General features: G+C 38.9%; 1 protein-coding gene across 1 annotated transcript in view; it reads right to left on the bottom strand.

Annotated features, from left to right (window-relative positions):
• Positions 1–24,376, bottom strand: part of CNTN5 (contactin 5) — a 647,843-nt gene that overhangs the window by 83,473 nt on the left and 539,994 nt on the right. The window contains exon 15 of the mRNA XM_088843612.1: positions 23,964–24,122. Coding sequence (XP_088699738.1) covers positions 23,964–24,122 — 159 coding nt within the window. The remainder of the gene's footprint in view (positions 1–23,963; positions 24,123–24,376) is intronic.

Here is a 24,376-nt window from a genome sequence, read left to right on the forward strand (position 1 = left end):
ATTCTCTGCTCTTTGAAATGTTTTTCAAAACTTCTGCTCTTTTTGTTTCCAATTATGCCTCTTCAGTCTGCATTGCTACTTTCTTTTTATCTTCCAGATGCACCACACTTCTAACTGCCTTTTCTTTTTTATTGTGATCTTATCCAGTCTCATAGTTCTAAATACCTTCTGTATGCTGACGGCTGTAACATTTTCAGCCATGAACTTCCTCCCTAGACTCCAAATTCATATGCCCTATAATCTATTAAACATTTCCATTTAGATAGAGTTAATCTTAATTTCCTCCCCTAATTCTGCAGTATTCTTTATTCGGTGAACGACAATTGCTGTATCCCAAACTTTGAGGCCATCCTGTATTTCTACTTTTTCTCTTGTCCCACTCCAATTCATAAGCAAATTATGACATCTTTGACTTCAGAGTGTTTTGATTTCTCCACTTCCACTTGCAGGAAGACTTCTTAAAAGAGTTGTCTACATTAACTTGTCTCCCATTTTCTCTTGAGCCAATTCTTGTGAGTCTTTAGTCCTTAAAATTTTACTAAAACTTCTAGTATCAAGATCATGAACGACCTCTGGTTTGTTTAAATCAATGATCAATTCTCATTTCCTCATAATTGCCAAGTCAGTAGCATTTGTCCCAGTTGATTACTTTCTCTTCCTTGGTAGATTTATTCTTTTGTCTGTCAGGATATCACATTGTCTTTTTATAAAACTAAATGGCTGCTTACTCTCTATATCTTTTGGTTGAATCATCTTTTCCACAACCTCTTACTTTTGGAATGCTTGAGGGCTCAATTTTCATACTCCTTTTTTCTTTGTTTTATGCTTATGTCCTTGGAGAGTGCAATTTATATGCCCATAATTCCTAATTTATATCTTCATTCTAAAGCTCACTCTTGAACTCCAGTCTCATACATCTAGGTGCCATTTGATCTCTGTAAAGGCCTAGTCTCCAAGTCCAGTTATACAGGGGTTAGGGTTTTGACATACTAATTTTGGGGAGACACAACTCAGTCCAAAGCAGGCAGGTGGTGATTTAAAATATTTTAAAATTTAATTTTTTAAAAAAATACACTTGATGTACAACGCTATGTTAGATTTCAGGTGTACTGCATAATGATTTGACCTTTGAATACATTTTGAAATGACTGCCATAGTATGTCTAGTAACCATCTGTCCCCAAACACATTACAATATTACTAACCATTCTCTTACTCTTATGCTGTATATTACATGCCTGCAACTTGTTTATTTATAATTGAAGGTTTGTACCTCTTAATCTCCTTCACCTACTTTACATCCCCAAACCCCAACCTTCTGATAACACCACTCTATTCTCTATAACTAAGAGTCTTTTTTCACTTTGTTTTGTTTGTTTGTCTGGTGAATTTCACATATAAGTGAGATCATGTGGTATTTGATTATTTTGTTAGCATAAGACCCACCAAACCCATTCCTGTTGTGTCAAATGGCAGGATTCCATTTTTATTATAGCTGAGCAATATTGCATTGTGTGTGTGCATGTGATGTGTGTGTGTGTGTGTGTGTGTGTGTGTTTGTACCGAATATTCATTATCCATCTATCAATGAACACTTAGATTGCTTCTGTATCTTGGTTATTGTAAACAATGCTTCAATGAATATTGGGATGCATACATCTTTTTGAGCTAGTGTTTTTATTTTATTTGGATAAATACCCCAAAGTAGCATTGCTGGATTGCTTAGTAATTAAATTTCTTAATTCTTTTGAGAAAGTTATTACTGTTTCCATAGTGGCTATACCAACTTACGTTCCTATGAAGAGTGCACAGGATTTTCCTTTTTTCCATATGCTCATCAGCATTTTTCATTTATTGCCTTTTCACTAAAAACAATTCTCATAGGTGTGAGGTAATAGCTCATTGCAGTTTTGACATGCATTTCTCTGTGATTAGTGATGATGAGCATCTTTTCATCTGTCCGTGCCCATCTCAATGTCTTCTTTGGAAAAATGTCTATTCAGATCCTCTGCCTATTTTTTAACTAAGCTTGACTTTGTTGATGATGAGAGGTATGAGTTCTTTGTATATTTTGTATATTAACCCCTTATTAGATGTATGATTTGCAAATATCTTCAAATATTTCAGTAGACTACCTTTTTGCTTTGTTGATAGTTTCCTTTTCTATGCTAAAGTTTTTAGTTTGATGTAGTCCCATTTGTTTATTTTTGCTTTTGTTGCCCTTACCTGAGAAGATAGATCCCCAAAAATATTAAGACTCATGCTGAAGAGCATATTATATTTTCTTCTAGCAATTTATGATTTCATTTAAATCTTTAATCCATTTTGAGTTAATTTTTTTGAAAATGGTGTGAGAGAGAAGTCCAATTTGATTCTTTTGCATGAAGCTGTTCACTTTTCCCAGCATTATTTATTGAAAAGGTTTTTTTTTCCCCCATTTTATATTCTTGCATCATTTATCATAGACTAGTTGACCATATCAATTAAGTATCAAAAGGCAAAATGATAGGATACTGAATAACAAATGCCCCACGTCGGTAGGTGTCCAGTATGCTACTGGAGATCAGTGGAGAAATAAATCCAGGAATAATGAAGGGATGGAGCCAAAGCAAAAACAATACCCAGTTGTAGATGTGACTGGTGATAGCAGCAAGGTCCGATACTTTAAAGAGCAATATTGCATAGGAACCTGGAATGTTAGGTCCATGAATCAAGGCAAATTGGAAGTGGTCAAACAGGAGATGGCAAGAGTGAATGTAGACATTCTAGGAATCAGTGAACTAAAATGGACTGGAATGGGTGGATTTAACTCAGATGACCATTATATCTACTACTGTGGGCAGGAATCCCTTAGAAGAAATGAAGTAGCCATCAGGGTCAACAAAACAGTCTGAAATGCAATACTTGGATGCAATCTCAAAAACGACAGAATGATCTCTGTTCGTTTCCAAGGCAAACCATTCAATATTACAGTAATCCAAGCCTATGCCCCAACCAGTAATGCTGGAGAAGCCGAAGTTGTATGGTTCTATGAAGACCTACAAGACCTTTTAGAACTAACAACAAAAAAGATATCCTTTTCATTATAGGGGACTGGAATGCAAAAGTAGGAAGTCAAGAATCACCTGGAGTAACAGGCAAATTTGGCCTTGGAACACAGAATGAAGCACGGCAAAAGTTAATAGAGTTTTGCCAAGAGAACACACTGGTCATAGCAAGCACCCTCTTCCAACAACACAAGAGAAGACTCTACACATGGACATCACCAGGTGGTCAACACCGAAATCAGATTGATTATATTCTTTGCAGCCAAAGATGGAGAAGCTCTATACAGTTAGCAAAAACAAGACCAGGAGCTGACTGTGGCTCAGATCATGAACTCCTTATTGCCAAATTCAGACTGAAATTGAAAAAAGTAGGGAAAACCACTAGACCATTCAGATATGACCTAAATCAAATCCCTTATGATTATACAGTGGAAATGAGAAATAGATTCGCGGGACTAGATCTGATAGATAGAGTGCCTGATGAACTCTGGACGGAGGTTCGTGACATTGTACAGGAGACAGGGACCAAGACCATCCCCATGGAAAAGAAATGCAAAAAAGCAAAATGGCTGTCTGAGGAGGCCCTACAAATAGCTGTGAAAAGAAGAGAAGTGAAAAGCAAAGGAGAAAAGTAAAGATATAAGCATCTGAATGAAGAGTTCCAAAGAATAGCAAGGAGAGATAAGAAAGTCTTCCTCAGTGATCAATGCAAAGAAATAGAGGAAAACAACAGAATAGGAAAAACAAGCCATCTCTTCAAGAAAATTAGAGATACCAAGGGAACATTTCATGCAAAGATGGGCTCGATAAAGGACAGAAATGGTATGGACCTAACAGAAGCAGAAGATATTAAGAAGCAGTGGCAAGAATACGTAGAAAAACTGTACAAAAAACATCTTCACGACCAAGATAATCATGATGGCGTGATCAATCACCTAGAGCCAGACATCTTGGAATGTGAAGTCAAGTGGACCTTAGAGAGCATGACTACGAACAAAGCTAGTGGAGGTGATGGAATTCCAGTTGAGCTATTTCAAGTCTTGAAAGATGATGCTGTGAAAGTGCTGCACTCAATATGCCAGCAAATTTGGAAAACTCAGCAGTGGCCACAGGACTGGAAAAGGTCAGTTTTCATTCCAATCCCAAAGAAAGGCAATGCCAAAGAATGCTCAAACTACCGCACAATTGCACTCATCTCACACACTAGCAAAGTAATCCTCAAAATTCTCCAAGCCAGGCTTCAGCAATATGTGAAGTGTGAACTTCCAGATGTTCAAGCTGGTTATAGAAAAGGCAGAGGCACTAGATATCAAATTGCCAACATCTCTTAGATCATGGAGAAAGCAAGAGAGTTCCAGAAAAACATCTATTTCTGTTTTATTGACTATGCCAAAGCCTTTGACTGTGTGGATCACAATAAACTGTGGAAAATTCTGAAAGACATGGGAATACCAGGCCACCTGACCTGCCTCTTGAGAAACCTGTATGCAGGTCAGGAAGCAACAGTTAGAACTGTACATGGAACAACAGACTGGTTCCAAATAGGGAAAGGAGTATGTCAAGGTTGTATATTGTCATCCTGCTTATTTAACTTGTATCCAGAGTACATCATGAGGAACGCTGGGCTGGAAGAAACACAAGCTGGAATCAAGATTGCCAGGAGAAATATCAATAACCTCACATATGCAGATGACACCACCCTTATGACAGAATGTGAAGAGGAACTAAAAAGTCTCTTGATGAAAGTGAAAGAGGAGAGTGAAAAGGTTGGCTTGAAGCTCGACATTCAGAAAATTATTACAATTATTACAATATTAATTCTTTCATTAAATCATTTTCTATTTATAGTATAGTATTATGTCATCATCCGCTGGATCATGGAGAAAGCAAGAGAGTTTCAGAAAAACATCTATTTCTGCTTTATTGACTATGCCAAAGCCTTTGACTGTGTCAATCACAATAAACTGTGGAACATTCTGAAAGAGATGGGAATACCAGACCACCTGACCTGCCTCTTGAGAAACCTGTATGCAGGTCAGGAAGCAACTGTTAGAACTGGACATGGAACAACAGACTGGTTCCAAATAGGAAAAGGTGTACGTCAAGGTTGTATATTGTCACCTTGCTTATTTAACTTATATGCAGAGTACATCATGAGGAACGCTGGGCTGGAAGAAGCACAAGCTGGAATCAAGATTGCCGGGAGAAATATCAATAACCTCAGATATGCAGATGACACTACCCTTATGGCAGAAAGTGAAGAGGAACTCAAAAGCCTCTTGATGAAAGTGAAAGAGGAGAGTGAAAAGGTTGGCTTGAAGCTCAACATTCAGAAAACAAAGATCATGGCATCTGGTCCCATCACTTCATGGGAAATAGATGGAAAAACAGTGGAAACAGTGTCAGACTTCGTTTTTTTGGGCTCCAAAATCACTGCAGATGCTGATTGCAGCCATGAAATTAAAAGACGCTTGCTCCTTGGAAGGAAAGTTATGACCAACCTTGATAGTATATTAAAAAGCAGAGACATTACTTTGCCAACCAAGGTCCGTCTAGTCAAGGCAATGGTTTTTCCCGTGGTCATGTATGGATGTGAGAGTTGGACTGTGAAGAAGGCTGATCGCCGAAGAATCGATGCTTTTGAACTGTGGTGCTGGAGAAGACTCTTGAGAGTCCCTTATACTGCAAGGAGATCCAACCAGTCCATTCTAGAGGAGATCAATCCTGGATGTTCATTGGAGGGACTGATGCTAAAGCTGAAACTGCAATACTTTGGCCACCTCATGCGACGAGTTGACTCACTGGAAAAGACTCTGATGCTGGGAAAGGTTGGGGGCGGGAGGAGAAGGGGACGACGGAGAATGAGATGGCTGGATGGCATCACCGACTCGATGGACATGAGTTTGAGTGTACTCCGGGAGTTGGTGATGGACAGGGAGGCCTGGCGTGCTGTGATTCATGGGGTCGCGGAGAGTCGGACACGACTGAGCGACTGAACTGAACTGAACTGAACTGATTATGTCATCTGAAAACTGAGTTTTACATCCTTTCCAATTTGGATTCCTTCCATTTATTTTTTTGCCTGATTGTTATGGCTAGGACTTCCATAAAGAAGGTATAAGTGGCATTTTTGGTTTGTTCCTGATCTTAGAGGAAATGCTTTCAGCTTTCCACCACTGAATTTGATGTTAGCTGTGGGCTTGTCATATATAGATTTTACTATGTTGAGGCGTATTTCCTCTATAGCTACTTTGTTGAGAATTTTTGTCATAAATGAATGTTGAATTTTGTCAAAAGATTTTCTGTACATATTTTGATGTTTATGCGACTTTCATTCTTCAATTTTTTAATGTGCTATATATCACAAAGATTGATAGGGGAATATTGGATTATCTTTGCATTCCTGGTATAAATCCTACTTAATTTTGGTGCATGATTCTATTTATGCATTGTTCAATTCAGCTTGTTAATATTATGTTAAGGATTCTTAATGTGTTCATCAGTGATATTGGCATATATTTTTCTTTTCTGTATTGTCTTTATCTAGTTTTGAAATCAAGGTGATGCTTCCCTTACAGAATGATTTTGGAAGTGTCTTTATCTCTCAATTTTTTGGATAGTTTGAGAAGAATAGGTGTTAACACTCCTTTAAATATTTGGACTTCTGAGGTGGCACTAGTGGTAAAGACCTGCCAGCCAGTGCAGGAGACATAGAGACATGGGTTTGATCCCTGGGTTGAGAGGATCCCCTGGAGGAGGGCATGGCAACCCACTCCAGTATTCTTGCCTGTAGAGTCTCATGAACAGAGGAACCTGGAAGGTTACAGTCCATAGGGTCACAAGAGTCAGACACAAGTGAAGTGACTTAGCAAGCAAGTATGAACATACATTGGCAGACCAATGCATTCTTTTTTAAAAAAAAATATTTTATTTATTTTTTGGCTGTGCAGGCTCTTAGTTTCTTCATCAGGGATCTAACCCACAGCTCCTACACTGGAAGTGTGGGCTCTTAACCACTGGACAGCCTGGGAAGTCTCCAGCCTTTAGCTATTTTGTAGTATCAGTTCAGTTCAGTCACTAAGTCATGTCCGACTCTTTGCGACCCCATGAATCGCAGCACGTCAGGCCTCCCTGTCCATCACCAACTCTCGGAGTTCACTCAAACTCATGTCCATTGAGTCGGTGATGCCATCCAGCCATCTCATTTTCTGTCGTTCCCTTCTCCTCCTGCCCCCAATCCCTCCCAGCATCAGAGTCTTTTCCAATGAGTCAACTCTTCGCATGAGGTGGCCAAAGTATTGGAGTTTCAGCTTTAGCATTAGTCCTTCCAATGTACACCCAGGATTGATCTCCTTTAGAATGGACTGGTTGGATCTCCTTGCAGTCCAAGGGACTCTCAAGAGTCTTCTCTAACACCACAGTTTGAAAGCATCAATTCTTCAGCAATCAGCTTTCTTCACAGTCCAACTCTCACATCCATACGTGACCACTGGAAAAACCATAGCCTTGACTAGATGGACCTTGGTTGGCAAAGTAATGTCTCTGCTTTTTAATATACTATCTACGTTGGTCATAACTTTCCTTCCAAGGAGTAAGCGTCTTTTAATTTCATGGCTGCAATCAGAATCCGCAGTGATTTTGGAGCCCCCAAAAATAGTCTGACACTGTTTCTACTGTTTTCCCATCTATTTAGTAGTATATTGTTTACCATCCATGTGTTTGTGTTTTTTGCAATTTTTATCTTGTAGTTGATTTCTGTTGCTGCTGCTGCCGCCAAGTCGCTTCAGTCGTGTCCAACTCTGTGCGACCCCATAGATGGCAACCCACCAGGCTCCGCCATCCCTGGGATTCTCCAGGCAAGAACACTGGAGTGGATTGCCGTTGCTTTCTCCAGTTGATTTCTAGTCTTTAGTTATTGTAGTTGGAAAAATGCTCAGTATGATTTAATTTTTCAAAAATTTGTGCTGTGTGTAGCATGTGGTTTATCCTGGAGAATAATACATGTGCGCTTCAAGAGAATGTGTATTCTGCTATTTCGGATGGAATGCTCTGTAGATATCAACGAATCCACCTGGTGTGATATATCATTTAAGGACAGTGTTTCCTATTGTTCGGAAGCTGAGTCCATTAAAGTAAGTAAAATCTTAAAATCCTCACTATTACTGTGTTACTGCCAAGTTTTCCTTTATTTTGTTAATATAGGCTTTATGTATATAAGTGTTCCTGTGTTTTATATATATATATATATATTTGTTATATATATATATATTTATAGTTGTTATATTTTCTTTTTGGATTGATCTCATCAATACTATAAAATATCTTTGTCTCTTGTTACAGTCTTTGCTTTAAGTCTATTTTGTATAACATAAGTGTTGATACCACAGCTTTCTTTTTGTGTCAGTGTGCATAGAATACTTTTTTCCAGTATAAAAATGCACAAAGATATGACACTGAAATGAACTCCCAAGCTCAGTAGTGCCAAATACACTAACTGGAGAAGAATGGAAAAATAACTCCAGAAAGAATGAAGAGACAGAGCCAAAGAAAAAACAATGCCCAGTTGTGGATGTGATTGGTGATAGAAGTAAAGTTTGATGCTGTAAAGAACAATGTTGCATAGGAATCTGGAATATTAGGTCCATGGATCAAGGTAAATTGGAAGTGGTCAAACAGGAGATGGCAACAGTGAACATTGACATTTTAGGAATAAGTGAAATAAAATGGAGTGGAATGGGTGAATTTAACTCAGATGACCATTATACCTACTACTGTGGGCAAGAATCCCTTAGAAGAAATGGAGTAGCCTTCATAGTTAAAAAAAAAAAAAAAAAGAGTCCAAAATGCAGTACTTGGGTCCAGTCTCAAAAATGACAGAATGATTCTTGTTCATTTGCAAGGCAAACCCTTCAGTATCACAGTAACCCAAGTCTATGCTCCAACCACTAACTCCAAAGAAGTTGAAGTTGAACAGTTCTATGAAGACTGATAAGACCTCTAAAGAAAAAAAAAAAAAGATGTCCTTTACATGATAGGGGAATGGAACACAAAAGTTTGAAGTCAAGAGATACCTGGAGTAGCAGGTAAGTTTGGCCTTAGAGTACAAAATGAAGCAGGGCAAAGGCTAACAGAGTTTTGCCAAGGAAATATATTGATTATAGAAAAAAACCCTCTTCCAACAACACAAGAGATGATTTTACACACGGACATCACCAGATGGTCAATATAAAAATTAGACTGACTCTATTCTTTGCAACTGAAGATGGAGAAACTCTATACAGTCAGCAAAAACAAGACTAGGACCTGACTGTGGTTAAGATAATGAACTCCTTATTGCAAAATTCAGGGTTAAAAAAAGTAGGGAAAACCACGAGACCATTCAGGTATGATCTAAATCAGAACTGTTATAATTATACAATGGAAGGGACTTCCCTGGTGGCTCAGATGGTAAAGCATCTGCCTACAATGTGAGAGACCCAGATTTGATCCCTGGGTTGGGAAGATCCTCTGGAGAAGGAAATGGCAACCCACTCCAGTACTCTTGCCTGGAAAATCCCATGGACAGAGGAGACTGGTAGCCTACAGTCCATGGGGTTGCAAAGAGTTAGACACGACTGAGCGACTTCACTTCATACAGTGGAAGCGACAAATAGATTCAAGGGATTAGGTCTGACAGACACAATGCCTGAAGAACTATGGACAAAGGTTCATAACATTGTATAAGGGGCAGTGATCAAAATTATCCCCAAGAAAAAGAAGTGCAAAAAGGCAAAATGGTTGTCTGAGGAGGTATTACAAATAGCTGAGAAAAGAAGAGAAGCTAAAGGCAAAGGAGAAAAGGAAGGACATACCCATCTGAATGCAGAGTTCCAAAGAAGAGCAAGGAGAGATAAGAAAGCCTTCCCCAGTGATCAGTGCAAAGAAATAGATGGAAAAAATAGAATGTGAAAGACTAGAGATCTCTTCAAAAAAAATTAGAGATATCAAGGGAACATTTCATGCAAAGATGGGCACAATAAAGGACAGAAATTGTATGGACATAAAAGATGTAGAAGATATTACAAAGAGTTGGCAAGAATACACAGAAGAACTATATAAAAAAGACCTTAATGACCCAGATAACCATCATGGTGTGATCACTCACCTAGAGCCAAACATCTTGGAGTGTGAAGTCAAGTGGACCTTATGAAGCATCACCACGAATAAAGCTAGTGGAGGTGATGGAATTCCAGCTGAGCTTTTTCAAATCATAAAAGATGATAGTATTAAAGTGTTTCACTCAATATGCCAGGAAATTTGGAAAACTCAGCAGTGGCCACAGGACTGGAAAAAGTCAGTTTTCATTCCAATCCCAAAGAAAGGCAATGCCAAAGAATCTTCAAATTACCACACAATTGCACTCATCTCACATGCTAGCAGAATAATGCTCAAAATTCTCCAAGCTAGGCTTCAACAGTCCATGAACTGAGAAATTCCATATGTAGAAGCTGGATTTAGAAAAAGCAGAGGAACCAGAGACAAAATTGCCAACATCCATTGGATCATAGTAAAAGGAAGAGAATTCCAGGAAAACATCTACTTCTGCTTCATTGACTAAGCTAAAGTCTTTGACTGTGTGGATCACAACACTCTGTAAAAATTCTTGAAGAGATGGGAATACCAGACCACCTTACCTGCCTTCTGAGAAATCTGTATGTAGGTTAAGAAACAACAGTTAGAACCAGACAGAGAACAACAGACTGAATCCAAGTGGGGAAAGGAGTATGTCAAGACTGTATATTGTCACGCTGCTTATTTAACTTCTGTGCAGAGTACACCATGTGAAATTCCCAGCTGGATGAAGCACAATCTGGAATTAAGCTTTCTGGGAGAAATATCAATAACGTCAGATATGCAGATGACACCACCTTTATTGTAGAAAGCAAAGAGGGACTAAAGAGCCTCTTTATGAAAGTGAGAGAGGAGAGAAAAGAAGCTAGCTTAAAACTCACCATTCAAAACATGAAGATCATGGCATCCAGTCCCATTACTTAATGGCAAATAGACGGGGAAACAATGAAGACAGTGAAAGACTTTATTTTCTTGGGCTCCAAAATCATTGCAGATGGTGACAGCAGCTATGAAATTAAAAGACACTTCCTGCTTGGAAGGAAAGCTAACCTAGACAGCATATTAAAAGCAGAGACATTACTTTGCCAACAAAGGTCTGTCTAGCCAAAGCTATAGTTTTTCTAGTAGTCATGTGTGGATGTGAGAGTTGGACCATAAAGAAAGGTGAGCAGCAAAAAATTGATGCTTTTGAACTGTGGTGCTGGAGAAGACTCTTGAGAGTCCCTTGGACTGCGAAGATCAAACCAGACAATCCTAAAGGAAATCAGTCTTGCATACTAAGTGGAAGGACTGATGCTGAAGCTGCAATACTTTGGCCACCTGATGACCAAATAACTGACTCACGGAAAAGACCCCGATGCTAGGAAAAATTGAAGACGGCAGAAGTGGATAACAGAAGTGGAGATGGTTGAATGGCATCACTGAATCAGTGGACATGAGTTTCAGCAACCTCCAGGAGCTGGTGATGTACAGGGAAGCTTGGCGTGCTGCCGTCTATGGGGTCACAAAGAGTTGGATCTGACTGAGCACCTGACCTGACCTGACCTTTTTACGTCCCCCCGCTTTCCATCTGTTTCTGGAGAACTGATGCGAATCTCCTGCCAGCATCATGTACACGGTTCTTGTTTTCTCATTTATTCACTGTATTTCCTTTGATTGGAGCATTAGTCTGTTTAAATTTATAATGATTGTTGATAAATATGGAGTTATTATATGGTTACTTGTTTTCTGGCTGTTTCTACAGTTCTTTTTCGTTCTCTTCTTTTCTCTCTTGTGATCTGATGACTATTTTTAGGTTTATATTTGGATTTCTGTTGCATTTTTGTGTGTATTTCTTGTAAACTTTTATGTGTGTTTATCATGACGTTCATATATAAATATATAGTTGTATATATATGTACACATATATATACAGTTTTATATTCTCTATATATAATTTTAAGTTGGTCATCTCTTAAGTTTAAATGCATTTTAACAACTCTGCATTTTTACTCCCTCTGATGTTTAATGTTATTGACATCATTTTGTACCTTTTGTATATCCCTTAACAACTTATTGTTTTCATAAAAGATTTAACTAGTTTTGTCTTTAACTTTCCTACTAGGTTTATATGTGATTCAAAGTCACTCAGAGTTAGTTGCTCAGTCATGTCTGACTCTTTGAGACCACATGGACTGTAACTCACCAAGCTCCTCTGTCCATTTAATTCTCTGGGCAAGAATAATGGAGTGGATTGCCGTTCCCTTCTCCAGAAAAAAGTGAAAGTGAAAGTCACTCAGTTGTGTCCAACTCTTTACAACCCCATGGACTATACAGTCCATGGAATTCTCCAGGCCAGAATACTGGAGTGGGTAGCCTTTCCTCTTCTAGGGTATCTTTCCAACCCAAGGATTGAACCCAGGTCTCCCTCATGGCAGGTGGAATCTTTACCAGCTGAGCCACTACGGAAGCCCAAGAGTACTGGAGTGTGTACCCTATCCTTTCTCCAGGGGATCTTCCCAACCCAAGAATCACCCAGGATCTCCTGCATTTCAGGTGGATTCAGAAAGGGAATGCCAAAGAATGCTCAAACTACCGCACAATTGCACTCATCTCACACGCTAGTAAAGTCATGCTCAAAATTCTCCAAGTCAGGCTTCAGCAATATGTGAACTGTGAACTCTCAGATGTTCAAGCAGGGTTTAGAAAAGGCAAAGGCACCAGAGATCAAATTGCAAACATCTGCTGGACCATGGAGAAAGCAAGAGAGTTCCAGAAGAGCATCTATTTCTGCATCATTGACTATGCCAAAGCCTTTGACTGTGTGGATCACAATAAACTGTGGAACATTCTGAAAGAGATGGGAATACCAGACCACCTGACCTGCCTGTTGAGAAACCTGTATGCAGGTCAAGAAGCAACAGTCAGAACTGTACATGGAACAACAGACTGGTTCCAAATAGGAAAAGGAGTGCGTCAAGGCTGTATATTGTCACCTTGCTTATTTAACTTATATGCAGAGTACATCATGAGGAACTCTGAGCTGGAAGAAGCACAAGCTGGAATCAAGATTGCTGGGAGAAATATCAATAATCTCAGATATGCAGATGACACTACCCTTATGGCAGAAAGTGAAGAAGAACTCAAAAGCCTCTTGATGAAAGTGAAAGAGGAGAGTGAAAAGGTTGGCTTGAAGCTCAACATTCAGAAAACGAAGATCATGGCATCTGGTCCCATCACTTCATGGGAAATAGATGGAAAAACAGTGGAAATAGTGTCAGACTTTATTTTTTTGGGCTCCAAAATCACTGTGGGTGCTGATTGCAGCCAGGAAATTAAAAGATGTTTACTCCTTGGAAGGAAAGTTATGACCAACCTTGATAGTATATTAAAAAGCAGAGACATTACTTTGCCAACCAAGGTCTGTCTAGTCAAGGCTATGGTTTTTCCTGTGGTCATGTATGGATGTGAGAGTTGGACTGTGAAGAAAGCTGATCACCGAAGAGTTGATGCTTTTGAACTGTGGTGTTGGAGAAGACTTTTGTGAGTCCCTTGTACCGCAAGGAGATCCAACCAGTCCATTCTAAGGGAGATCGATTCTGGGTGTTCATTGGAGGGACTGATGCTGAAGCTGAAACTGCAATACTTTGTCCACCTCATGTGACGAGTTGACTCACTGGAAAAGACTCTGATGCTGGGAAAGGTTGGGGGCAGGAGAAGAAGGGGATGACCGAGAATGAGATGGCTGGATGGCATCACCGACTCAATGGACATGAGTTTGAGTGAGCTCCGGGAGTTGGTGATGGACAGGGAGGCCTGGCATGCTGTGATTCATAGGGTCGCGGAGAGTCGGACACGACTGAGCGACTGAACTGAATTGAACTTTAGCACTTGAGCTACCAGGGAAGCCCCTCTTCTCCAGGAGATCTTTCCAATCCAGGGATCAGATCCTGGTCTCCTGAATTGTAGGTGGATTCTTTACCTCCTGAGCCACCAGGGAAGCCAAACTTATACATGTTAGTCTACTACTTTTAAGTTTTTTTGTGTTTGCCTTTACTATTGAGATTTTCCTTTTTATACTTTTTATATTTCTCAGTTAGTCAGTTCAGGTGCTTCACACTCAAGGATATCTGGCTCTAGGTGAGCGACAATATACTTTTATTGTGACAATTCATATTTCTAATTGTGGTCTTTTCTACTTTGAGTTACCCCTTTAACATTCCTTGTAAAGCTGGTTAGGTGGTGCTGAACTATTTTAAGTTTTGCTTGTCTGTAAATCTCCTTATCTCTCCTTTACATTTTACTGATATCCTTTTTAGGTAGAGTATCCTAGGTTGTACGTTTTTTTCCTTTCATCATTTTGAATACATCATGCCACTTCATACCTGCACTGTTTCTGCCCAGAAGTCAGCTTATTTTATTATGTGGATTCTTTTGTAATATGTTTTTCTCTGACTGATTTTAAAATTATGTTTATCTCTAATGTCAACATTTAATTATGATGTGTCTTGGTGTGAGATTCTTTGGGTTGATCTTACTTGGGATGCTCTGTGCTTCTGGAAATCTGCCATTGGTTTCCATTACCAGGTTAGGGAAGTTTTCAGCTATTATTTCTTTAAATGAATTATCTGACCCTTTCTCTCTTCTTTTTCTGGGACCTCTATAATGTGAATGTTAGTAAACTTGGTGTTGTCCCAGAGGTCTCTTAAACTGTCTTTAAAATTATTTTTTCCTTTTTTTTCAACTTTGGTAATTTTCACTACTCTGTCTTTAGTTTGATGATTTGTTACTCTGTATTATCTAAGATAGCATTGATTTTTTTCTTGTATATTTATTTCTGTTATTGTATTTTTCAGTTCTGTTTGGACTTTTTAATATTTTCTATTTCTTTGCTAAAATTATCACTATGTTCATGCATGTTCTTCTGAGTTTAGTGAGCATCTCTGTGAAGAGTACCTTGAATTTCTCATCAAGTAGATTGCTTACCTCCACTTTGTTCAGTTCTTTTTCTAAGATTTTATAAGATTTTGTCTTGTTCCTTGTATCATATTCCTCTGTCTTCTTATTTTGTCTATTGGTCTGTTTGTTTCTATATGCTAGATAGGTCAGTTACATTTCCCCATCATTGAGAAGTGATCTCAATATAGGAGATGCCCCCTAGGGCCCAACAGCACACCCCTTCCTGGTCACTGGAGTACATGCTCTAGGGGTATGCCTATTTGGGCTGCATGGCTCCATCCATTGTGGTAGAGCTGACCACTGTGCATTCTCTGGTAGACCAGACTGACTCCCAGTCTGTTTGTCTATCAAGTACTGCCTCATGACTCCTGGCCTGCTGAGAGAAGGGCAAAGTTTTGAAGTGGTTATCTGCTCAGTCCAAGAGGGCCCTGAGCTGATGTCAACTTGGTGGTGGGCAGGTAGTCCCTCACCACTAATAATCTAGAGTGAGGACTCCAAAATATCAGTTTCCAGCATCAATGTGCTGCAGTAGAATGAACTCTCCAAAATGACTGTCACCAGTGTCTATATCTCCAAAGGGAGACTCTGTTGCCTTGGCTGTTCCAGGAGGGTCTCCAAGATCAGAGTGCCTGACCCAGAATCCTTTAAAATTACTGCCTCTTCACTGAGACTTGAAGGGTTGAGATTTTGTGCATGCCCTTTGCGAGAGGAGTCCTTGTTTCTTATTGCCCCTCCTGCTCTCTGAATGCAAATTCAGCTGGCCTTCAAAGACAGAAGTTCTAGGGACTCTTCTCTGATAGAGGATGCCCAGGATGGGGAGACTGCTATAGGGATTGGGATCTTTGCTGCTTGGGGAGAACTCCTGCAACTGTGATCCCCGTCCCATTTGCAGATTGCATACCTGGTGTCGTGGGTCTCAACTCCATTGTGTCTCTGTCCTTCCTCCCCACCTCTGTTGTGGTTTCTTCTTCACAGCTCCAGTCGCAGAAAAATCTCTTCTGCTAGTCTTAAGATCATTCTACAGATACTTACTCTGTAAATAGTGTAGTTTTGGTATGCCTGCACAAAGTGGTGAGTTAAGAATCTTCCTATTTGGCCATCTTTACTACATGTGTGCATACTTAGTCCCTCAGTCATGTCTGACTCCTTGAAACCCCATGGACTATAGCCTGCTAGTCTCCTCTGTCCAGTGCAATTCTCCAAGCAAGAATACTGGAGTGGGTTGCCATTTCCTATTCCAGAGGAATCTTCCTGACCCAGGGATTGAATACATGTCTCCCACATTGGCAGGACCACTGAGTCACCTGGGAAGCATCTTCACCACACACATCCTGAAATTTTAAACAGAGTGGTCAGTATAAACTTCATTAAGAAAGTACATTTAAATGAACTTCTGATTGAAGTTTGGATTTAGTTATGCCAGTATTTAGAAGAAAGCATCCCATACAGAAGGAATAACTAGTACAGAGGTATTAGAAGAATTATATGCAGAATATAAGAAGACCAGTGGGTCAGGAGCAGAGCAAGCTTTAGGGAGAATGGTAGAAGATGAGTTTGTAGAGAGATGGAAGGAACAAAGTCATATGGGATTTGGGCTTCCATCTTAAGACAAACAAAGAGACAGTGGGGAATTGATACTTTGTTATCTTTTAATAGATTAGCTTTAAGTTATGTTGAAAATAGGAAGCAATTAAGGTTAAATGAAATCATAAGGTTGGTGTAATGATCTGATGAAATTACTGTCTTTATAAGAAGAGACACTGGAAAACTTGTTCCTTGCTCCTCTCTGCCAGGTGAGCACAGACTAAAAAAGCTACTCTCTGTAAGCCAGGGGGACCAAACCTGCCAGGAATCAAACTAAACTGGCTGACACCTACATCTTGGGATTCTCAATCTCCAGAACTGTTAGAGAAAATATTTTCTTGTTGTTTAACCCACCTGCTGCTGCTGCTGTTGCTAAGTCGCTTCAGTCGTGTCCAACTCTGTGTGACCCCACAGACGGCAGCCTGCCAGGCTCCCCCATCCCTTTGATTCTCCAGGCAAGAACACTGGAGTGGGTTGCCATTTCCTTCTCCAATGCATGAAAGTGAAAAGTGAAAGTGAAGTCGCTCAGTCATGTCTGACTCTTCGCAACCCCATGGACTGCAGCCTACCAGGCTCCTTCTCCCATGGGATTTTCCAGGCAAGAGTACTGGAGTGGGTTGCCATTGCCTTCTCCGTTAAGCCACCTAGGTAATGATATTTTGTTATGACAGTCCAAGCAGACCAATACACTGTCTATCCCACAGTATTTCTGATCCTTATATTTCTTAATTTTTTTCACACATTAACTTCTCCCAAGATACTACATAACTTATGTTCTTATTATGTCCTCTGTTTATTTTTTGTCTTCACCCATGTGAATTCAATCTCCACAAGGGCAGGAATTTTTTTGTTGTTGTTATTACCCCATACATTCTATGGAAGTTACCTGATACATATTTTTTAAGTGAATGAAAGGGGAGCTCGGATTGACAGATATGATCAGCAGTTAATTTCTGTTTTAATCTTGATGTAACTATTTCAGACATTATGTTAAAAAAGAGAATTAATGTAAAATGTAAAAAATATACTTCCTCCCAAAGCTACATATTAATATATTAATATTCTCTAAGCCATAGCTACAGGTTTTAAAAACGCCTTCTTGCATTCTACCTTCAATGCAAGAGACCTGGTTTTGATCCCTGGGTCAAGAAGATCCCCCAGAGAAGGGAATGGCTACTCACTCCATATTTTTGCCTAGAGAATCCTGTGGACAGAGGAGCCTGGTGAGCTGCAGTTCAAGGGGTTGCAGAGTCGGACACAACTGAGCAACCAACACATACACACAGAGTCCTTTTCTACATTCTCTCCATCATCCTTAATTCTAATTCCTCTTTAAAAGGGAAAAAAAGAAAGAATTCTAAATTCTTGGCTACTTGTAAGGATTATAAAAATTGTAAAAAAGATAAATGTGAGTTGAAAGTATTAATATTTTGATGAAATTACATACAATATGAAATAGAATAGAAACTTTTTAAGATACAATTTGGATTTTGATTTCAAAATGAATATTGTGGAGATTTAAGATAATGAAGAATGTATACCAAGGAAGTATTTTAAATCCTTGTAGGTATCTTTCTATAGTCTTTCTGGAAATCTGGAGGCAAGCTGATTTTAAAGAAAACATTCTGCTTCAGACAGAACATAGCAGCTTTAGTGGAGGACTGCATGTTGATCCAAGGAGAACTTGTTAAAGTGCTTTTCCTATTAAAAGAATTGCATCCAAAGATAAATTAAACTAAAATTAAACTAAGCTAAATAATCATGTTTAATTGATAAATGTAACCATCATTCAGTGGAAATTATCCACAGAGAGAAGACTTATCCACTGATTGAAGAATAGTTAAGAAAAATATTTAAATTAAGTAAATAATAGCCCATCAATTCTATGTTGACAGATGATTTGCCATTCCTAATTAAACATGGTCATAAAAAGTTGGTCGGCAAATGCTGTTCAGTAATATGAACAAGAAACTCAGGTTTTCAAATAAGAAGCAGCTTGCTTGAAGAGAAAAGGGGGTCTGCAAATGAAATTATCTATTTCTTATGATTTTTATACTTTCTTCAAAATGAATAAATGGCCCTATTCACAGTCACCTGTTTTGAGTCTTATTTTTGGGTGGGCAGCATTGATAAGTTAATTCCAGATGTGCTTGGTCCATGTGCAATTGATTACTTCATTTGTCAAAAATGAGAAACTTACTATTCTTTATATTCATGCTGGCATATAAAGGAATCTTAAAAGCTTTTAAAATGCTAGCTTATGCATTAGCATCTTTAGTGTTCAAACTGCAGAACTAAATCTTTTTTTCCCTAACATATATTTCTGCATTAAAGTATGTGCCTGTGTGTGTGCCCCGTCACTTCAGTTGTGTCCAACTCTTTGTGACCCTATGGACTATAGCTTGCCAGGCTCCTCTGTCCATAGATTCTCTAGAGAATACTGGAGTGGGTTGCCAAGTCCTCCTCCAGGGAATCTTCCTGACCCAGGGATAGAACCTGGGTCTCCTGCATTGCAGGCAGATTCTTTACCACTGAGCCACCAGGAAAGCCCATATTAGGGCATATCTCTACTGAAATTGATTTGAGTTAGATGATAACTATGAAAGCAAAAGATCTGCTGCCTCAATAAAGATGATGTAACCCCCCCAAAGAACTTCTTTCACAAACACAGGCAATGAGTTTGCACTAGAAGCAGAACCCAAGAAACATTTAAAACAGCTGCTTTAGAGTAGGAATCCCCAACATTTTTGGCACAAGGGATCGGTTTTGTGGAAGATAATTTTTCCATGGAAAAGGCAGTAATGTGAGTGATGAGAAGGGTCAGATGAAACTTCACTAGCCTGTCACTCACCTCCTGCTAACAGGTTAACAGTACCAGTCCCCAGCCCAGGAGTTGGGGACTCCTGATGTAAAGCATGGAAAAGTTGACAACTGCCCCTTGGCTTGCCTGGTGGATGGCAATGCCTCTACCATAGCTGCAAGGGATGCTGAGTTTTAGAGAAATGTTTGACCACCTTAGATGAAGAGACACCCTGCTAGAGAATGATTTGATATTACTATCAAGGGCAAATAAAAGCAATCATTTATAGGAATACACTTTTGAAAAATATATGTTTACTTGTAAATGCAGTACAACTCAATATTTTTAAGCACTTACTGAACTGATTTTATTTCTTTATTATTTTTTAGGGTTGCCATTTATTAAATTTTTAAAATTATTTTAATTGGAGGCTAATTACTTTACAATAGTGTGGTGCTTTTGCCATTCATTCACATGAATCAGCCATGGGTGCACATGTGCTCCCCATCCTGACTCTCCCTCCCACTTCCCTCCCCATCCCATCTATCAGGGTCATCCCAGTGCACTGTCTTTGAGTATCCTATTTCATGCATCGAACTTGGACTGGTCACGTATTTCATATATGTCAATATACATGTTTCAATGATATTCTCTCAAAACATCCCACCTTCACCTCTCCCACAGAGTCCAACAGTCTGTTCTTTACATCTGTGTCTCTTTTACTGTCTCGCATATAGGGTCATCATTACCATCTTTCTAAATTCCATATATATGTGTTAATATATTGTATCGGTATTTTTCTTTCTGATTTATTTTGCTCTGTATAATAGGCTTCAGTTTCATCCACCTTATTAGAACTGATTCAAATGTATTCTTTTTAATAGCTGAGTAATATTCTATTGTGTATATGTACCACAGCTTTTTTATCCATTCATATGCCGATGGACATCTAGGTTGTGTCCATGTCGTGGCTATTATAAACAGTGCTGCAATGAATATTGGGATACACGTGTCTCTTTCAGTTCTGGTTTCCTCAGTGTGTATGCCCAGCAGTGGGATTGCTGGGTCATATGGCAGTTCTATTTCCAGAGTTTTAAGGAATCTCCACACTGTTCTCCACAGTGGCTGTGCTAGTTTGCATTCCCACCAACAGTGTAAGAGGGCTCCCTTTTCTCCACACCCTCTCCAGCATTTACTGAACTATTTTGGAAAAGAGCTCTCTATTCAAATATAGGGCTTTCCCTGGTGGCTCAGTGGAAGATAATCCACCCATCAATGCAGGAGACGATCTCTGGTTTGGGAAGATCCCCTGGAGAAGAAAATGGCAACCCACTCCAGTATTCTTGCCTGAGATATCTCAGGGAGAAAGGAGCCTGGTGGGCTATAGTCCACAGGGTTGCAAAGAGTCAAATATTACTTAACGACTAAAACAGAAACAACAATTCAAATATATTTCCAATGTTCAAATTAATTAGATAAGAATGCAATTTTATATCAGGGACTTCTAAAATAAGTAAACAAACCCCAAATAACATTTAATCAAAACAATTAAACCCTCCACACATACAGAAATACACACCACTCTTTTTTTTCCTTAGTTTATGCCAAAAAATTCAAAGTTTATATATTTTACATATGTATATACATACATGATATATATACATATCCATATATCCACTATCATTGTCTGTCTATCTGGGTGTTGTGCTGTGCTCAGATGCTCACTTGTGTCCAACTCTTTGTAATCCCATGCCCTGTAGCCCGCCAGGCTCTTCTGTCCTTGGGGTTTTTCTGGGAAGAATACTAGAGTGGGTTGCCATTTCTTTCTCCAGGGCATCTTCCTTACCCAGGGATCAAACCCACATCTCTTACATCTTCTTAATTGGCAGGTATATTCTTTACCACTAACACCACCTGGGAAGCCCTCTATCTATCAAACAACAAAAAGTACAAACAGTTGAATCAAGGTATGTAAGAAATCAAGGAATAAGAGTAACTAAGAAACTATGGAAGATGAGATATCCTGGATAGCTGGACCATGTGTTAAGAAGCACAATAACATAGGTATGGGGTGAGCAAGGAAACACATGTATGTACTACAATGTACCACATGGGAAACGTCCCAGGAAGCAAGTATTTCAGGCAGTGTGGCAAGGGTAGGCAGAAAGCACAGCCACAGCAAGAGAGTGAGCTTGCTGAACGCACAACACGAGATTTGAAGGTGAATCCATTTCCCAGCAGCAGACCACACTTAGGATAACTTGGGAACATTCTATAAATGAAGGTTATAAGAATTTTTGCATAAACCTGTTCTTGTGGTCTGAACTTGCGTCCTTTCCAGAATCATCTACCAAACATGGAGATTTCCTCAATTTCTTGGTTTTACATTTGCATCTCAGGATTAAAATGGAACAAGGAATGAAGTTGATACCCACAATTCTATACATTATTTATATTATAAAACAAATTTGTACACATGTATAGTACACTATAATTATAATTATACTGAAATTTATGAATTACTATAGGAACCTAACATCAAGAAAAAGTTGAATCATATCAATATTTTGCACTTGGATGAATGTACTTTTGCCCCTAGATTACAAGTTTAACACAAAGCAAGTTTCTGCTCAAATTTAGTTTAAGCAATGAAATGGACCACTTTACTCCTATGACATTCAGATTAATGGAGTTTTACGGTTACTGCACTGAGATATTTTACTGATTTTATGTTTCACTTCTATGCAGGTAAATCAGTTTTATATTTAGATAGAAAGTAAAGTCACAAATCCATTCTCAGTATGGACAACTGCTTCTGAAGATTACATTTTATAGATACTGTTTGCTTTTTGAATATCAACATGTTAAATAGGTAATAACTATCAAGTGAGTGCAATTTCACATATCCCTGCAGATAGCCACATTTAGAGAGGGAAAGGAAGTTTAGTTATAACATGAAAAGAAAGCCATCAGGGGAAAATTATTTTCAAAATAATGCAATTATAATGCAAATAAACTTAGAAGTAAGCATTAAAATGCTATATTATTTTAAATAATGTAATTTTATGTTAGATTTTATTTTTATAAATAAAATGGGTATGTGACTCTAAAGGCATAGAGCAAGGAACTGGAGTAATGGAGCAGTTCTGCATCTGACTGTCTTGGTGGAGGTTTGAATCTGTATAATAAAACTTCATAGAATTTTATGGAACTATTCACTAGAAAAATAAACGACCCAATCAAAAAATGGGCCAAAGAACTAAACAGACATTTCTCCAAAGAAGACATACAGATGGCTAACAAACACATGAAAAAATGCTCAATATCCCTCATAATCAGAGAAATGCAAATCAAAACCACAATGAGATACCATTTCACACCAGTCAGAATGGCTGCTATCCAAAAGTCTACATGCAATAAATGCTGGAGAGGGTGTGGAGAAAAGGGAACCCTCCTACACTGTTGGTGGGAATGCAAACTAGTACAGCCACTATGGAGATCAGTGTGGAGATTCCTCAAAAAACTGGAAATAGAACTGCCATATGATCCAGCAATCGCACTCCTGGGTGTACACACCGAGGAAACCAGAATTGAAAGAGACACATGTACTCCAGTGTTCATTGCAGCACTGTTTATAATAGCCAGGACATGGAAGCAACCTAGATGTCCATCTGCAGATGAATGGATAAGAAAGCTTTGGTACATATACACAATGGAATATTTTTCAGCCATCAAAAAGAATGCATTTGAATCAGTTCTAATGAGGTGGATGAAATTGGAGCCTATTATACAGAGTGAAGTCAGCCTGAAAGAAAAACATCAATACAGCATACTAATGCATATATATGGAATTTAGAAAGATGGTAACCTTAACCAACCAATATATTAATGTAATTTGCCTCCAAAAAAAATTTAAAAATTTTTTTAAAAATAAAAAAATTGTACATAAAACCTGGTGAAATTTGAATATGATCTGTGGTTTATAGCATTGTATCAATGTCAGTTTCCTGATTTGATCATTGTACCATCGTTAGGTAGAATAACAGGGAAATTGAGAGATGGGCCCACAGAAAATCTTTGTATTATTTTTGCAGCTTTTACATGAGTCTAACATTGTTTCAATAAAGAAACAAAGATAAATAATGTGGTCCTTCCTTGGGAAACGAGAAGCGAAGAAAACAAAGTGCCTTTATGAAAAGAAGCAAACAATGGTTAAGATTGTCATGTGTGCCTGCATGCAAAGTGGCTTCAGTCGTGTCCAACTCTTGGCGACCTATGTACTGTAGTCTGCCAGGCTCCTCTGTCTGTGGGATTCTCCAGGCAAGAATACTAGAATGGGTTGCCATGTCCTCCTCTAGTGTAATATTGTCATAAATAATAAAATTTCCCGAATCCAAAATAATCCCTCTGAGATTGTTAGCAAATACAGCTCATGACATTGGAAGCTGCTCTGTCTGTGTCTGATGTTGTCTTAGAGCCTCTTACCTGTTTTTACTGTTTGCCAGCCCAGGGAGAAGGGGCTACGAGCCTGCAGGTTGTAGGAGGAGATGGGGCTGTGGTTGTCAGCAGCTGGACTCCAGGACAGTGTGGCTGTGCTCTCGGTGATTTCCTCCACAATCACTATCCCTGGTGGGCCTGGGGGACCTATAGGCAAAAGAGAAGGGAAAAAGTTAAGGTCAAGTCATGATGAAGAGCCATGAGAAACTGTATTTCCAATAAGGACCCAATCAAACTAGTAAAGCATTTTAATGAAATACATATATAGTAATGAACATTGCCAGTAAAAAGAGATGGGATGTAAGTTGATTTCCATGATCAATCATTTCCATGATTTCTGAGGATAATTTAATTATAGATTTTTTTGGTAATACTTTGTGTTTGGATACAACCACCAGTTA

The sequence above is a fragment of the Moschus berezovskii genome, chromosome 14 (assembly GCF_049115385.1).
Source record: "Moschus berezovskii isolate FMDL1 chromosome 14, NW_MosBer_1.0, whole genome shotgun sequence".
In the NCBI taxonomy this organism is placed as follows: Eukaryota; Metazoa; Chordata; class Mammalia; order Artiodactyla; family Moschidae; genus Moschus; species Moschus berezovskii.